We start from the raw sequence: 19,453 nt of genomic DNA, 5'->3' as shown, positions 1-19,453 counted from the left end.
CCCAGCAGTCATTTTTAATTCAAAGTATATATATGTGTGTGCAATATTTGCGTCTACGAGTGAGTTCGAAGCACGCGAGACTATTGCTATTTGCACAGTGCTATTTGTAGAATATACAAGGCGGGCCACGAGAAAAGGAATACTCGATCATCTTTCCTTTGAAGGTCATTGTTTCAAAATTATCAAAATCCGAAAGTCTCAATCTGTATTCTATGCCACGAATTATTATCGTATTCTTCGAATAAAATAAGGTAGAGAAAACATTTTATTAACCCCCCTGGAACTCAAATTATGTTTTTCTGAAGAAATATTTGATAAACACTGATAATGAGATATGAATTGAAAGGTAAATTCTAATAAATACAAATAAATCAAAATCCAAATTGTACTCATTCTCGTGTGAGAAATTCTAAGTAATAATTGTTGTGTTCGAACTGTTAATTATTCTTTTAAAACCACAGGTGATATATGTATCGATCATAGGATTAAAACAGTCTTAAAGAATGTAGATTTTTGTAAGTAATGGATTCAGTGACTGTGATTAATTTTATCAGAACAACGCTTAGGTTAGTCCAGGATGAAAAGTAAAAAAAATTTGCAACTGTCTCCATTTTAATGTAAAGTATAGTAAAATAGTTGTACAGTGACTATTAAATCAGAAAAAAATGTAGATAGCGAGTATGTAATTTCGTAATTACGCAGAGTTATGGAGAGTTAAGAGAATCATAAGAAAAATAAAATACATACATTTGTATATACAGAAATATTTTGAAAGAAATGCAAAAAGAGATGTTGCAAACTAAAATTATATTTTCACAAAATGTAATAAATATACGTATGTTTAAAGGTATATCCTGCATTCACAATGTATGTATGTGCCTTCCAGAATAATACTTTTCTTGTAACTCTTGTATTATGGTTTCTGGTTAGCAGAAATTTGAAGTGTGGGAGGAAGAAGAGGGAATTTTCAGTTACACGGTACATACTTTAAGTTATACTGTATACATAACTGTATTATACTGGTTCAGAAGCGCTCATATCTATTATGTCATTTTCTGCTTACTCCTCTGATGATATGGCTATTAGATCTTTAATATGGTCCCCTCTGTTAATAGACACACTCCGATTATTTGAAATGGTCGTATAGTTATTCCTCTCTATTTTACACGTAAACGTTACCCCCTTCCATCCACTGCTAGGCAGATATTGCTAAAATTCATGATTCAAAATCCATTTTTCTAGGAGTGTGTCAAGCATGAAAAATATTAAAATATCAATAAGAAAATTATCCAATAAATGTTATTCTAAAATTGACATTTGCGTAGCAAAATTTATAAAATTAATCAAAGATACTTAACAGCTTCTAATCTCTATACGATACATATTATTAGGCAACAGTATTGGGCAACGTTTAATCCGATTAATGCTTAAGTAACGACAGTGATTAATTAACGACATAAATAATCACAGAAAATGTAATGCTCGGAAGGGATCAATGGAATAAAATTAATTAAAAAACAAATTCGTTGATCTTTATCGAACGATTGCAAGATTTTGAATGTTATTTGCGACTACCGATCGATTTCAGTAGGAATTAAACGATTAACGGTTATTATTATCATGATTGTTTTCGTTTATTAACTACAAAAGCAATGACAAAATGTTCAGTTGCTCTCCAATTCTTGGCAAAGTTCCTTGCAATGGAATAAGTTCGTTTCCTCGATTGTACAAGTTTCGAGGTTAACGCAGCCTTAGCCAGCGACGTATCAACTCGTGACGAGTTCGTGTTTAAATAGGTATACAAATTAAATTATATTTTAAATTCGTGAGGGCTTGAAAATGACAAAGCTTTTACTACTAAATTTGTATCGCTGTATTTACATTTTGTCATAATTTCTTTATTTTATGATACTAAGTATATTTCAAATTAAATTTCGTTATCTTTAATTTTTATTAAATCACGAATTTTTGGGCGAAGAACGATTCTAATTTCTATTTGTACGTTTTAATTTATTAATACATTGTCACAAACAATTTTTACATATTTTTCGAATGCTTAAGAATGGTACAAGTATACCTTAAATTTTTGCATCTTTTATAAAAATATTCGGAAGAAAATAAATCATTCTAAAAACTAGAAAACAGAAAATAACGTTACGAAGAAATTGTTTGTTACTTAAGTTGAATATAATAATCGTAAAGTCTAAAACAGAGATACTACACATTGGAAGATTATAAGACATAATTTTGAATTTAGAATGAAATTAGAAACTATTGTATTAAATATATAGAATGCCCCAAAAATATAGTAAATTTTAAAAAATTATATATTATTTTATTGTAATTATATTATATTACTTTAAATAAATACAACCGCAAGGGGCTAGTAATCTGGTAATTTAGTTAGGGCTAGTAATTTAGAATAATATTTTAAATTCGATTGTCTTAAAGACAAAGTTTTGTACAGAAAGATTATTTTGTTTTTATACATTTTAACAGTTACTGGTAGAGATCGTTTCGTCTACACTGTGTATGTACGCCAGGTCAAAATGATTCCTGCTAAAGTAGGAGAAAGTCACTAGCTCTGACACCAACCAAGACACCTGCACGAAGGTAGTTGGTGCTGGAGATGGTGACTTTCTCCTAAAGTGACAAGAATCATTTGGATCGTGTGTAATGGATTTGAAGAAGGCACACTCATGCGATATGTAAACTAATATCTGTGAAATTACAAACTGCCAAATATGTTTTTATGTATTTGTATCTTTCCTATGTGTAATACGTAAAGATCAGAATATTTCACATCGTTACCATTTAAAATAATAAACTAAATTAACAGATGGAACATATATAATATTTTAATAATCATTTATATAAAAATTGCACTTTTGCACTCTCATTTGATATTAATAGTGAACCCCTCAAAATGTATTTAACTTCTGAAGAAAATTATAAGATAAACACTGATAATAGGGTATAAATTAAAAGATAAATGTTAATAAATCTTCAAATAAATTAAATACGGGACATGATGCGATGTATTAAATAAAAAAATAATAAATTATAATCTACTGGTCTGCTTTAAAAAAAAAAAAAAACTACGGAATTTTTCGATCGGAATATTTGAAAGAATTTTGTGATAGTAATATCGTGTGTAGTTTTGTGTTAAGTGGAATTACACTGTATATAAAGCACAATACTAATAACATTAAAGTGGTTTTGCATTGATTAGAGTGCCCAAAGAGAAAATCGATATGTGATGATCGTGTTAGAGAGTTCGCCTGCTAGAAAAAAAAGAAACATATTATATGCATATTCTAAATATGGTAACTGTGTACTAATATCGTCCAAGTATTTATTTTTTCGAGATTTATTGCAGATACATTTTTTGAAGAATAATTTTCATACACGTGCAATATAATATTAACTATAATTAATTCGATCAATTGGCAATATTAATATATAGAGGGTTTAAGTAAACGATTGTTGCTTTTAATTTACATACAAAACAAAGTATTGTAAATATTGAAAATTATAGTAGAAGCCCCGAAAAGAAATCGATCAATCGGATTATTGCTAGATTGGAATTCGAACACACGAATCTTTAAACCGACCAATTAAAAACTGCTGATGCTGTTCACGAATTCTTCGCTTCCAAAGTCCCATTTACTGTATGGCGATCGCATATAAAAAGACACAACTTTCGATGATCATTTAAAATTCCATTACCCTCATTCGTGTTATTATTATACAGTGTGTTCGACCACCCCTGGGAAAAATTTTAATAGAGGATTCTACAGGCCAAAATAAGACGAAAATGAAGAATACCAATTTGTTGGTGGAGGCTTCGTTAAAAAGTTATTAACAATTAAATTCAAAAATTTCAAATCGTTCTGGAAAAATTATTTTTGGTTGCAGGGATCAATTATAAGTATTTTTGGTGAATAGACATATCCCTGAAATCCTACCCACTTTCGAGAAAAAAAATCGGGTAAGGTGAAATTTTTTGGCAGAAAAAAAAATTTTTCAAATCGTTTTAAAAAAATTTTTTTCGTTTGCAAGAGTCGATAGCAATCACTTTTGGTCATTACACATACCCCCGAAATCTTACTCAGTTTCGAGAAAAAAATTCCTTACCGAAAATATAATTTCTGGCCAGAAATGTTGCCCGAAAATTTCATGCGAATGTTTAAAATGTCATAACTTCTGAACGGATTGGACGATTTTAATGTTTAAAAAAGCAAATTACGTGTATTTTGGTGGAGAATATGTAGAAATTATAAAAATATTGGAAAGGTTGGTCCTTGACCCCGCAAAATGAGAAAAACCCCATAAAAATGGTCGAATTTTCAAACAGCCATAACTCCTGCAATAGTGAATATATTTCAATGAAACTTTTTTCTGAAGTAGACCCCATGGGTACCTACAAAAAAGTATTAGACAACTTTTCTGTAGAGCGCGAAACAAATTTATTAAAAATGAGAAACAAATTTTTAAGATAAATCGACAGGGGGTAGCTGCTGAAATTTTTCGGCGAAAAAAAAAAATTCAAATCGTTCTGGAAAAATTATTTTCGGTTGCGGGGATCAATTACAATCATTTTTGGTTATTAGACATACCCCCGAAATCTTAACTACTTTCGAGAAAAAAATTCAGTACAGTCGGAAGTTTAAACGTTAATAACTGTTTAACGAAGCCTTTATCAACAAATTGGTATTCTTGATTTTCGTTTTATTTTGGCCTGTAGAATCCCCCGTTAAAATTTTTCCCAGGGGTGACCGAACACCCTGTATAAAACTTAACGAATCTAAGAAACTATAAGTTTGATTTAAAATTAGTATTAAAAAATGTCGTATTTCGAGCTAAATTATTTCTTTTGAATTTATTTCAAACTATTCATTTTTATTCTCCTGGTCTTGATTATTTTAATTATTTATGTAGAGTAAAGTAGAGTGTTTTTGTAGATTTAGTATATGAAAAATTGTTTATACAATTAAGAATTGAGTATTTTGTTTCACAAGTTTAAAAAATGTTATATTTCGAGCTAAATTATTCCTTTTGAATTTATTTCAAACCATTAATATGGTCCTGATTATTTTAATTATTTGTATAGAGTAAAGTAGAGTGTTTGTGAAAACACAGTTTGTTCAATTAAAAATTGGGCAGAAAACATTCGAGTATTTTATACCACATTTTTTAAAAATATATTTCGAGGTAAATTATTTCCTTCGAATTTATTTCGAGCCATCGATTTTTATTTTTATGGTCCTGATTCAATTATGCATATAGGATAAAATGGAGTATTTGTGTAGGTTGAGTGCATGAAAGATTATGGAGTTTGGAGAATTGGAGAAAGATTATTGAGCAGAATTTGTCTAATTAAAAATTGGGCAGAAAACATTCGAGTATTTTATATCACATTTTTAAAAAATATATTTCGAGCTAAATTATTTTCATCGAATTTATTTCGAGCCATCGATCTTTATTTTTATGGTCCTGATTCAATTATTCATATAGGATAAAATAGAGTATTTGTGTAGGTTGAGAGCATGAAAGACTATGGAGTTAAGAATTGAGCAGAAAACAGTCGAGTATTGTCACACATTCAAGGACAGTTGTGGGCCATCGACGTCTTTACGGAAGAAAAGATCCGTCTGAGAAAGTGTGGTTGTCGTAGTCCTTTTGCCACAGCCTGTTTCTGAAGTAAAACATTTCAGAGCAAGTTTTGAATACGCATCCAAAGTGAATCCGGGGGTCTCCGTGAAGTTACTGACGATGGCAGTCAATGACGTCACGGTGAGAGAGAGCGAGAATTAAGTAGGTTAGGTGCTTCGGACATGGGACGATCGCCTGTTGGTCACGAAACATGATCATGGACGATTCGTTGAATGGATACCTTACATAAAACTGGTTTCTTGGAAAAAAATGTCGTTTTATTAATATTCTGTTGCCATGTCTGAAATGCCAGTGCAACGACAATGTTTAGGGTCATCACCTTTCTACGGGTGTCTCATTTTTTTGTTTCAAATTTTTGTTTTTATATCAGTGAAAAATAAAAATTGAAACACGAAATAAATACTAAGTTTGTACAGGTAATCATAAAATTGGAAGATTATTTTTCTCTCTAATAATAACTTGATCCTTCAGGATGATTATAATTGTAATCATTATTGAGGGATTCCTTTGTTTCATTATTCGTGACTTAATACGTGATCATGAAAAATTCGAGACTCTGTATCTCTTTTTTTTTTTAAATAAATTTCATTTTTTTAAATAAATATACTGCTCCTTTTTTTATGATTAATTCTAATTTAGTTGCTTTATAATATCTGCGGTTTTTTAATCGGACGATGACTTTTAAAAACAATTTAGTAAGTAACTGACAAAGCATTTAACAGTTCAATGAATGCATCTTATTACTAAACTGGTTACTAAAGGTCAGTGTTATCATGAAAGTTAATTTTTGTGTTTGTGTTACTGTCTATAAATACAATTTTTCTCAATATCTCCACACTAACACTAATCGTTAGCGTAACAACCCGCATAACAATTAAACTCTAAGTGTTTTCGTTTATCATACATTGGTTATATAAAATTGAGAAATTACGAAATTTAAATTTCCATGAATTTTATATCGTTGATATTAAGAAAATTAAATATTCCAGGCTCAGATAAATTATTCCTGAAAGTGGACACAGTCAAACGAATAACAAATAACGTTCGATTTTCATTTGAATCTTGATTGTTTAAATTGACTAATATTATATTTAATTGGAAGAGTTGAGTAAAATTAAATTAGGTACTATTCGTTTCGAAACAGGCTGATTTGAACTCTGTATGGATTCAGTTTTATCAGGAAGATAACAGGAAGTCTTTGCAAGCTCGTAATGAGTACTTAATTTTGTCTGGTCTCGTTTCATTTATTTGCAGAGATTAAATAATATTTCTGAGTTGATTGCTCTCATTATCATTTTTCTTTTTTCGAATATCTACGTCAAACAACGTTTGCCTTTGTGCTGATTACTTTCATTACCATTCCTTACTTGTTTCGATATTCTTCAATGCGACCTTCTGTCTGTTGGGTTCTTGTTTCAATTATTATTGTCGTAAAGAATGTTTTAATTTCTAATTTCTTCAATAAACTTGCCTAAATCGTGCCTCAGCTGTATTTCGAATTCAGTTTAACGGTAAGAAACAGAACTACTTATACTAATGTACGTTTAATTGTCGCGTTGTTCCGGTACGCGACTCTTAGACAGGGAGGTAGGCGATTCAAGTGCTGCTAGAGAAAACGCTTGAAAATATAAACAAAGTTACAGAAAAATTTAATAGTCTGACGATACGTTAAGCCCTGATAGAAGACGAAAAAATGAATAGTGTATTTTATAAATTAAGTGTCCAATTGCACGCTGAAGTTTTTAAATAGATTATTACAGATGTAGTGCTTAAAATGAAACATTTAAGAAATTTTTAAAGATTGCTTAAAATGAAATCGATAACTCATTGTAAGTAAAAAAACTCTGTTTCAAATGCTGCAATTAACTTAAAAATGAACTCCAAAAAGAGTTTTGGAGCAAATAGAGATTTCAGAATCTTAAACGATAACGAAACGGTAGGAGAAGTAATTGAAACAAAAAGCAGAGAGCAGAACATTGACGTCAAATAAAAGTTTACGTTTGAAACGTTTTACTACCGCTTGCATATTTATGCAGGCATCATCCGTCAGGATAGGCCTTAGTTTTATACCGCGTTCTGGTCATAAAATATGGTTTGCGATGTATTCGCTAATAACATAGTCTCGTCACTTCTAACGACTCCTGTTTGAAACGCCTAACTGTTCATCCGTTGTTATTGTCATTGATAAAGCGACAGGTAAGAGTTAGAAAGTTATCGATGGCGGTACTTATCCATTATCATCTGTTCTAATACAGATATTGGATCGAGAATTCTCACTTCGCTCTGATTTCTTTCTTTCGATCTACTTTGTAAACTATTTAATCGTTCGACTACTTTCTGACGCCGAACAGTGGCGCGTCTGTAACGTATTTTAGTTTCTTTGAATTTATTTTATAATATTTGTATATAAAATTTATTAAAAATTTATATTCAAGTTTACGTGTTAACGCTATATTTTATTTACGTTTAAGTGTTGATTTTTTATTTAGTTTATGATAAATTTATGTTTAAGTGGTGTTTTTTTACTATTCTATTGTATTTTCTTTTATTAATCTTTGGTATCTAAGTAAAGTTTATATTAAAGTTTACGTGTTAAAGCTATTTTTTATTTACGTTTAAGTGCTGATTTTTTATTTAGTTTATAATAAATTTATGTTTAAGTGCTATTTTTTACTATTACATTGGATTTCTTATTTCTTATTTCTTATTTCTTATTTCTTATTCTTGGTTTCTTATTATTAATCTTTGGTATCTAACTACAGTTTACATTCAAGTTTACGTGTTAACGCCATTTTTTATTTAGTTTGTGATAAATTTATGTTTAAGTGCTGTTCTTTACTATTACATTGGATTTTCTTTTATTGATCTTTGGTATCTAACTAAAGTTAAAAGAATTTTTGTATACATATATCAGTGTAATGCAATAGCACACGAAATTTTAAAATATATGGATACTTTTTAAATTAGTTATATTCGTTGCATGGATGATATTTATAACTCGAACATAAATGAATTTAATACTAGATCTATCGACGATTATGGTGTATTTATTTGTACCAAGGAAATTAAAATGATAGACACTTAATGCAACGGAAGTAAATGTTCATTCATTCTCTGATAGAAAATTACGATAAATTTGCAAAAATCTAGTCGAGTAAATTTTGTACAATTTGTATAAGAAATTATACAGGCTTAATTTTTCTAAATAGTTATAAAGATTCGATAAAAATGCTTATAAGGTGATTGCACGTCCATGTCCACGTTTGGTATATTATCGCTTAGCAATAGTAAACTGAAACGATACTTGAAAGTTTAAATTTCGTAGTAATATCTTGGAAATGTTGCACGGTTAACTGATGATATGATATACGTTGAATTGATAAGATATTCGTTGAATTCTAACAAAGAGAGTGCCGATAAAGAGAGTTCCGATAGAGTCCTAACAAAGAGAGTTTCAAGAAAGAGACTTCCAATAGAGAGAATTCCAATAAACAGAGTTTTCAATAAATATAATTCCCAATAAAGAGGGTTTCCAATAAATATAGGTGCAATAAACAGAATTCTAATAAAAAGAGTTCCGATAAAGAGAGTTCCGATAAAGAGAATTCCAATAAAAAGAGTCCTAATAAAGAGAGTTTCAAGAAAGAGACTTCCAATAGAGAGAGTTCCAATAAACAGAGTTTTAATAAACATAATTTTCAATAAAGAGGGTTTCCAATAAATATAGTTGCAATAAACAGAATTCTAATAAAGAGAGTCCTAATAAATAGATTTTCAAGAAAGAGACTTCCAATAGAGAGAGATCCAATATACAGAGTATTCAATAAACATAATTTCCAATAAACAGGGTTTTGAATAAACGTAGTTGCAATAAATAGAATTTTAATAAAGAGAGTTCCCATAAAAAGAGTTCCAATAAAGAGAGTTCTAATAAAAAGAGTTCCAATAAATTAAAAATAGGAGTTTGGTAGGGGTTCAGTAAATCAGTCCTCGAAAAAAATATCAAATTTAAAATTCAAAATAGTTTTCTTCTAAACAGTATTTCGATAAACAGAGTTCCAATAAACACTGTTTTGAATAAACTGAATTTTATTAAGCATAGTTTCCAGTAAATATACTTCCAATAAACAGCGTTCCAATAACCATTGTTTTCAATAAACTGTGTTTGAGTAAACATAGTATCCAATAAACATAGTTTCCAATAAACGAAGCTGCACTGTAGACTAAATGAATCCGTTCCTAGTTGGGACCGGCGCCCAGACTCCGAAAGTAACCGCGCGTGACGATTTCGTACTGAATGGGCGCGAAATACGAGCATGGCCGAAGTGTCTTCTTTCAACAGCCAAGGTCCCTGGGTGGGTCGAATAACGGTCAACCGCTTATTCCACTTGGCTGTTTTACTCGTTCCTACCGTTGGATTCATCACTCGGACATTTGGAATTCTTCCGTGCTAGAAAATTCAAAATAGGTTCGACGGACCGTTATTTCGTTGACAGGATTCGATCGGAGCCTCGACTTTATCCAGACTATCGAGTCCGAACGTAAAATTACCGCCCACCATCGTATCGAGTGGACGGTTGAGTGGAAAATGGGACGACAGGCGGTCACCATTTTTGTCTTGATTCGCTGTTTTACGTCCGTTATTACGAAACGTGGAAGAATTTTCGTTTTCAACGCGGCTTCCTAAGAGAAGACGACGTAATTACGCGTGTTCCCTCGGACAAAAACGATATCTATCCTTCGAATTAGCATCGATCGATCTTTGTCAATCGATGATTTGAATTTGCAAATTGCATCGGTGCCTCGCAACGTACCAGCGAGCATTTCCAATTCGCTTGGTCGCTATTAATTTGCGGTGAAAGCGTAACAAGTACGCGCAAAAATGCTCGGTATCCGCATATTCTTGCTGGAATACAACGAGTTACCAGATAGATACTTGAGCGGCATGTTAAACGATAGCCTTGAAAGTATAAATAACCATGTTTGATCTTGACTACTCGTTCTTTGGACGATAGAGCATAATCCTTACACCCTCGATCCGTCCAGGACCTTTGTACAAAATTAAAATCTTGAGATTTTGATTCGTGTCAGTCGAGTATTTTGGGTTAATCAAAAAATAATAACAGTAACGGTTGTCTGAATATTGGAAATTTTAGTAAGCGACGTATTCAGCATTTTTTGCAATCTCAAAGGGGATTTCATAATCCTTTCACAATTGCAGAGTTGGGTAAATTTTATTTACTTAATTTTGGTTGATTTGGTTACGAACGAGTTTGAAATTCTTATTCGTTGTTCTGAGCATCCATTTTGCAGGCTTTCAAATGCAAAAAACAAATGGTAATTCGATGATAGAATATTAGGTGAATATGGTGGATAGACGAGATCATTCCACAATTTTTTATTAGTTTGCCATTTTCCATAAGTACTTGACAAACAAATGGTTTAATTAAAATTTATCTAATTTATCTCAATTTCTTTGTTCCAGTTAAAAAACGATTTGTTATTATAGCGTATCCAATTTAAATAGAATTTAAAAGAGCATGCTCGTTACTGAATCCTCCAACGAGTATATTGCAGCAACAATTCGACGGTTGTTGCTTGAATGTCAATTCCGAGTAGGTATTTATGTGTGACCTGGATAGGAATAACAGTAATTAGAAGCGGTGGCCAAAATTTAAAACGTCTGCTTACACCAATGACATATTTACGAAAGTATTTGTCAACATGTCGAATTTTGTATGAGGTTCCGATCCGCGAACAGATTCTCCTTTCACTTTTCATTTATTACAACATTTTTGCGCAATTCCATTCTAACATCCATTATCGAAACGATTTTAAAGCACCTGGACGAAGTTACAAAATCCGTATAATCTTTTCAGTTAGATTTAATCTTACTATCAATCAGTGTAAAATAACTAATTTACAATATTTCATACAATGTTTATTCAAATTAACCTTCCCATTTATATCTGATTATTAGTATCTACCAATGGACATATTGTGTAATTTTTGTCACGTGTCAAAATTTGCGCTGTAAAGGATTAAACTACATAATTACATTAAAAATTGTTAATCGACGCTTAATAATTTGACTGAAAAAATCTCCAACTAATTGTACTTCTCCGTATTTTTTATTAACTGTCTTTGAGTACTGTACGTATTATACAGTGTTCAGTCAGCCCTGGGAAAAATTTTAATGGGAGATTTTCAAAGGCCAAAATAAGACGAAAATCAAGAATATCAAATATCAATTTGTTATTAAAAAATTAAATTAAAAAATTTCAAATCATTCGTGGAAAAATTATTTTCGGTTGCGAGGGTCAATTACAATTATTTTTGGTGAATAAACATACCTTCGAAATCCTACCCATTTTCGAGAAAAAAATTTGAGTATGTGTAAAATTTTTCGACGAAAAAAAAATTTCAAATCGTTCTAAAAAAATTATTTTCAGTTATAGGGGTCAATTCCAATTATATTTGGCCAATACACATACCCTCGAATTCCTACGCACTTTCGAGAAAAAAATTTTTTAATGAAAATGTAATTTCAGGCCAGAAATGCTTCCTCGAAATTTCATGCAAATGTTCAAACTATCATAACTCCTGAACGGATTGGACGATTTTAATTTTCAAAAACGCAAACGACGCGTATTTAGATGAAGAATATGTAGAAATTCCAAAAATATTCGAAAAGTTGATCCTTGATACCGCAAAATGAAAAAAACCCCATAAAAATGGTTCAATTTTCAAACAGCCATAACTCTTATAATAGTGAATATATTTCAATGAAACTTTTTTCTGAAGTAGAGCTCATGGGCACCTACAAAAAAGTATTAGACAACTTTTCTGTAGGGCGTCAAACAAAACTACTAAAAATGAAAAAGGAATTTTTAAGAAAAATCGACAGGGGGTAGCTGTTGAAATTTTCCGGCAAAATTGAAAATTTTTAATTAATTCTGAAAAAATTATTTTCGGTTGCGGGGGTCAATTACAATCATTTTTGGTCATTATATATACCCCCGAAATCCTACCCACTTTCGAGAAAAAAATTCGAGTAAGTACTGAAAGTTTTGTGTGAAAAAAAAGACTTTCAAATCGTCTTGGAAAAATTATTTTTAGTTGCAGGGGTCAATTGCAAGCATTTTTGGTCAACGGACATACCTCCGAAATCCTACTCAGTTTCGAGAAAAAAATTCTTTACCGAAAATATATCGTGTGGCCGGAAATGTTTCTATAACTTTTTAACGAAGCTTCAATCAACAAATTAGTATCCTTGATTTTCGTCTTATTATTGCCTCTAGAATCTCCCATTAAAATTTTGTTCAGGGATGGCCGAACACCCTGTATATGTAGTATTCATAATCTGTTTTCTCATCTAAATGTATAAATACCGAAAGGAAATATGTTTAACTAGAATAATGAGTTGAAAAATGCATATAACCAAAGACCATTTGCAACGAGTATTTAATAAGGAGGATGTGTTGCATTTTTTGTTGCAGTTAACAATACCAAAGTGCCGAAGGTAGCATGCCAAATCACAAATGGATCGCAATGAACATCTTGCTTTTGCTCCTCATTGGCACATTAAAGTCTACCGTTGGTACGTATTTGATTTACTGTTTATTTAAAAATAATTGTACATCGACACATAATTTATATATATTAAAATTCCATTTACTATTTTCCACTTCCATTTATAAATTACCAAATTATATCATTTCCGATGGATTTTACTGTCAATTTACTTTAGTATACACTCAACCCCCATACAGCACAATTTCATTCTACTAGCTCTAATAAATATGCCCACTGTGATTACCAAAACGAAATATGTAATTTCGTTATTCATTTGAGATCTACTTTCGTCGGTTTTAACAATAAAAATATAATTTCAACTGACTTTAAAACTCTCAAATAATGTCATCGACATTGGAATAACTGCAAAATAACAATACTTTATCGAACATGTTGAATAGTTCTATTTGTTACGTTATAATTTTAAAAAATGTCAAGGTTGTCCCCGGACAAGGAAAACTGGTTAATGCAATAAAATTATTTGGTGACTATTTTTGTTTACCGTATATTTGGGTGTTGTGAACTATTATAGATTGGATCCCACCACTATTTATGTTTGTAACTAATCATTTATGTTGAAAACGGAGCGAAACACTTGCAACCGCGTAACCTCTTTTTGTAGAGAAAGTATTTGGGATTAGCATTCGGTTCGATGATTTCAACGTATGACTGTGTATTACGCGATTCTTCGAGGCACGCTTATTGTGGGACATTTCGAGGGTAACGGAGCAATTATATAATTATTTCGATACTTAGTGCAAGTATCTCGAAAATCACATCGACACAATGTATGGAATTTTTTTAATTCTTTCGTAGTTGATTAAAACAGTTTGAGAAACGCGTTAGTTTTTTTTTATACTCTAAATTGTTCGTCTTTTCCCATTTTTCGCGCGAATAAATTGTTTCGAAACACGGTATACGTAGTCTCACATTATAGTTCTGGCAGTAAAATCTTCTTTCTGTTCTACTTGCTGACTCGCTGGTATCACTTTTAAAGCTATTAATTAAGCGATCACTATCCATTCGCAGTGAAAATACTACTTTTATAGAACTGTACTAGAATCGATGCCATACTGATCTAAAAAACGGACTCTTCCACTTTAGAAAATAATCACAACAGTGCGAGAAAGAGAAAATTAATTATGACAAAGTAAATCGTCCTATATTTTCAGTAATTTTCGCTGCAAAATCGATTGTAATTTCTTGATTGAGTCGATATAAAAAGAAATAAATATTTGTGAAAAATTAAACACTTTGTATCGGTTTGTCCGTGTCTTTGACAAATTAAAGCACGGAAAATAAAAGTGAATTATGTAAAACATTTTTATTTACTCGAAGATAATATTGTTAAGTTACAGAACATCTTCGATTCATGAATATTATTATACTTTATTCGTGTTAAAAAGTTCAGACACTATAATATTTTGATTCAGCACTATCGATTTATAATTATTAAAAAAGGTAATTAAAATCAAGTATAACTTTTCGTTAAAACGTGGGAAATAAACTTTTGTACGTGTAGTAATAATTTAATCAAATAAGTATTGACATAAGTGCCTCTGAATTTCAATTTATAAAATTTGTAATAATGTAGCAAATAAATTTTCGTACGTATAGTAAATAATTTAAGTAAATGAGTATTGACCTAAGTTTCTTTGAATTTCGTAAATAAGAAAGAACCAAATAAATTTTTGTACTTGTAATAATAATTTAATCAAATTTAATCAAGTTTCGACATATGTGCTTCTGAATTTCAATTCTCAAATTTTTATAATTAGTACAGATTTGTGTCCTATTGTTTTATGGTTGTAATACAAAGATCACATTTTTTGGTTTCTTTTTTAACTCACTTTCTTAGCTTCTTTTAATCTGTAGATTCACTCCTTAGTGTAAGAATTTTTATTTTACTTTATTAAGAATATTTAATTAACAGATACTTGTTTAATCATATTAATTGTCATCGATTCTTTGACCTATTTGTTTCATGCTACAGGAAAACCTCTTCGAGACAGATTAAAGAAGGAAGAGGGAATAACTGCGACTAACTGGATGCAACTCGCAGACGAATGGTTCGCTGCCAGAGCAAAGGCCGCAGAAGAAAATGTGGAAATCGTTACCATTCTACCACTAATAAACAAATTGAGAGATTTACCACCGACCGCAGAAACACTCATTAATGGCACCAGCCCTAACCAACTTGCACGGGTATCGTAATTCATCCTAATCTAAACTACTCATCCTTTTCTAACAATAGTCCATTTTCCCTCAATTCTTTAAATTAAATTAACATAAAATCAACACACACTTAACCAACGTTTTATATTTTCTTTTTTACATCTTCGATTCGAACGCCATTTAAATAATTTTATTCTATAATTCATACTCAAGTTTGGAAAATTTCAATAATTTTCTGTAGTCCCAAATCGAGCCATTTGAATTATAATCACCGGTGGACCTAAAGAATTAATTTTAAATATTTTTGATCTTCTAATTAAGTAATATTTAATATAAATTAATATGCACTTAAATAACGTTTCATATTTTATTTTGAATATTTTTGGTTCGAGCATTATTTAAATTATTTTGTTTTATAATTCTTACTCAGTTTTGGAAAAAACTCTTGCATTATAATCACCGATGAATCTAACGAAACAATTTAAAATATTTTTGATCCTCTAGTTTAGGTAACTATCGATAATATTTAAGTTTGGGATCTAGAGATATTAAAAATGTTTTATTCGAAGGGAGGAAAGAGAAAATTTAAATTCGTTGCAATTTGAATATTATAATATTTCTAAAGAAAATTGTATATAATGAAAATAGGAAAAAAAGTAGAGGTATTAATACAGGGTGTTCGGCCTCCCCTGGGAAAAATTTCAATGGGGGATTCTAGAGGCCAAAACAAGACGAAAATCAAGAATACCAATTTGTTGATGAAGGCTTCGTTAAACAGTTATTAACGTTTAAAGTTCCGACCGTACTGAATTTTTTTCTCGAAAGTAGTTAAGATTTCGGGGGTATGTCTAATAATCAAAAATGATTGTAATTGATCCCCGCAACGGAAAATAATTTTTCCAGAACGATTTGAATTTTTTTTTTTTCGCCGAAAAATTTCAGCAGCTACCCCCTGTCGATTTTTCTCAAAAATTGCTTTTTCATTTTTAGTAATTTTGTTTGACACCCTACAGAAAAGTTGTCTAATACTTTTTTGTAGGTACTCATGGGGTCTACTTCAGAAAAAAGTTTCATTGAAATATATTCACTATTGCACGAGTTATGGTCGTTTGAAAATTGGACCACTTTTATGGGGTTTTTCTCATTTTACGGGGACAAGAACCAACTTTTCGAATATTTTTGCTATTTGTACATATTCTTTATCAAAATACGCGTAGTTTGCTTTTTTAAACATTAAAATCGTCCAATCCGTTCAGAAGTTATGACGTTTTAAAGATTCGCATGGAAATTCGGGCAGAGATTTCTGGCCAGAAATTACATTTTCGGTAAGGAATTTTTTTCTCGAAACTGAGTAGGATTTCGGGGATATGTCTATTGACCAAAAATGCTTGCAATTGACCCCTGCAACTAAAAATAATTTTTCCTAGACGATTCGAAAGTCTTTTTTTTCACCCAAAACTTTCAGCACTTACTCGAATTTTTTTCTCGAAAGTGGGTAGGATTTCGGAAGTATGTGTATTCACCAAAAATGATTGTAATTGACCTCCGTAACCGGAAATAATTTTTTCAGAACGATTTGAAATTTTTGAATTTAATTGTTAATAACTTTTTAACGAAGCCTCCATCGACAAGTTGGTATTATTGATTTTCGTCTTATTTTGACCTCTAGAATCCTCTATTAAAATTTTTCCCAGGGGTGGCCGAACACCCTGTATAATAATATAGAAATTAATAATACAATTGAAATATTCTAGTATAGGAAATATTTGACACTCTAAATTACTGTTCGCGAATATTTTGTTAAGTAATTTCTAATGGTGCAATAACTGCAGCTTATCTTTTGATTCTTCCGTATTTCTCTGGCTTTTTTCAAGTCTAACGAGACGATGTCGCCGACTCTCACTTTTAGTGCCAAAATACTTTCACCAACTTGATCGACGAGGATACCAATATAGTGTATCCTTATCCGCGTTTATACGGATACGCACAATCCCAATGTCAGTGACTTTCCCCCGCGAAAGTTCCACGATGATCGATACAATTCTTTTATCCCAGCATAAATGTCATTCTGTAACCGTGATCTTATATAGAGATCCAGGATACGGATATTATTTAACATTTGCTCCCTGAAATCAAATTCTTCTACATAATTTTTAGAAATTTTTTTCTTAAATTTACGTTTTCGTTCATTAAATACCTTATTATTACAAGATATTAATTTTATATATTGCACACATTGTGTTTATTTCGAATAAAATATATTAGATAGTAAGAAACTAATAGTTTCATAAAACGAAGAGTAATCTTGTGAAAAATGACTAAAATAATATTCTGCTTAGAACTCGATGGAAGCAATATAAAAATTATATAATATAATATATTATATCTTGTATTTTGAGCGAATGTACAATAAGCAACAAAATGAAAAATGTTATGCTATATTACAGTTACTGGTTAACAAAAACGATCGGGTATTTACGAAGTTATAAATTTCATTCTTAAAAAGACCCATCGGGACTTTCAAAGCACACGGATTACGGATGTAAAAGTAATTAAGAACTTGTTTGCTATCGACGAAGAAAATATCCGTTCCTGTTACACATGATTCTTTATTTTTATTTCTTAAAAATTTTATTCGAACTAGAACTTGTATTTGCATTTCTCATTGGAATTTATAATGTGAACATTTTTATTACAAAACTTCCATTTCACCAAAACTCCATCTATTGAATAAGTTTCGTAACTATTTCGACGACTGAATTAAATATCGAAGGCAAAACGATGCAGTCATTTTTGCAAAATTGAAATCATTTTTCACCAGCCTTGTCGTATGCTTGAGATCATTGCAATTTGATTAATTTAAAAGAATATAAAATATATAGTAAAGAACTTTAACTTATAGAAAGAAATAGATAATAAAGGATTAAATATTATAAAGAGTCTATGTATGTTACAGTATAATTATTCCCGAATGCTATGGGACATGGAGTCCGTGCAGCCAAGTGGCCATCTTTCAGGCTTCGTGGATAAGGCTTTAAAATTGTTAGATTTGAGGCAAGTCATGATGGAAGTTGAAACTTCCGTGATGTCGAAGGTGTCTTGTTCAGCGTGTAAAATTGGCGCGGGGCTTCTTCAAACGTATATAAAAACTGGCAAGAGCGACGAAGAAATGATGAACAGTATTTACCAATTTTGCGTATCCCTAAAAATCCAGAGCCCTCGAGTTTGCAAAGGAGTAACCTTGCTTTTTGCGGTAAGTTTTACTTTCGATCTTCTCGTTATTCATTTCAACATTCCGCGTTTGAAATAAATCAACTTTAAGTATATGGAAAATTTATGCAAAAGCAGAATGTACTGTTTTTCTGGTCATTCGATTATACTTGATGGAGAACGTATCTCCTTATGAATGTAACATTTCCTTTTTTGTTCGTCTCGAGCCTGACATAAATCAATTTTAAGCATTTTGTGATCGTGATTGTTCAATTACAGTTGAATCCATTTTTATTTGTCCGAAATATGCACACAAAATAAATCAGTCTTAAGTAGGTACATATTTGTAAAGCTAATAAAACTAGATTTTTGTCATCGTTTGGTTGCACTCGAATGATTACGTTCCCTTATTATATTTGCTTCAAATATACATATACACAAACTAAATCACTTTCAAATATTTGTAAAGTCAATGGGAGTAAAATCTACAATATCTGTAACCGTTTGATTGCAGTTGCATTCGTTTGTATCTGTCTCAAACATGTTCCCAAAATAAATCAGTTTTAGGTAGGTTTTTGTAGAGTCAATAAATCTAGCATCTACAATGTTTGTAACTGTTTGATTGCACTTGAATTCGTTTGTATCTGTCACAAACATGTACCCATAATAAATCATTTTTAATTAGGTGTTTGTAAAGTTCTATCTAGAATCTACAGTCTTTGTAACTGTTTGATTGCACTTGAATTCGTTTGTATCTGTCTCAAACATGCATCCAAAGTAAATCTAGTAAAACTAGTATCTGTAATGTTTGTAACCG

General features: G+C 30.9%; 1 protein-coding gene across 7 annotated transcripts in view; it reads left to right on the top strand.

The window, feature by feature from the left end:
- The window catches only part of LOC143348719 (sphingomyelin phosphodiesterase), a 39,237-nt gene that overhangs the window by 10,942 nt on the left and 8,842 nt on the right, over window positions 1–19,453 (top strand). For all 7 annotated transcript variants that reach the window (XR_013080817.1, XR_013080818.1, XM_076779313.1 and 4 more), the window contains 3 exons: window positions 13,176–13,276; window positions 15,245–15,456; window positions 18,383–18,679. Coding sequence is in view for 5 of the 7 variants with exons in the window: in XM_076779313.1 (XP_076635428.1) it covers window positions 13,204–13,276; window positions 15,245–15,456; window positions 18,383–18,679 (582 nt within the window). In the remaining 2 variants the exon portion in view is untranslated. The remainder of the gene's footprint in view (window positions 1–13,175; window positions 13,277–15,244; window positions 15,457–18,382; window positions 18,680–19,453) is intronic.

The sequence above is a fragment of the Colletes latitarsis genome, chromosome 2 (genome assembly GCF_051014445.1).
Source record: "Colletes latitarsis isolate SP2378_abdomen chromosome 2, iyColLati1, whole genome shotgun sequence".
NCBI classification, from domain to species: Eukaryota; Metazoa; Arthropoda; class Insecta; order Hymenoptera; family Colletidae; genus Colletes; species Colletes latitarsis.
This window is presented reverse-complemented; position numbering and strand designations above follow the sequence as displayed.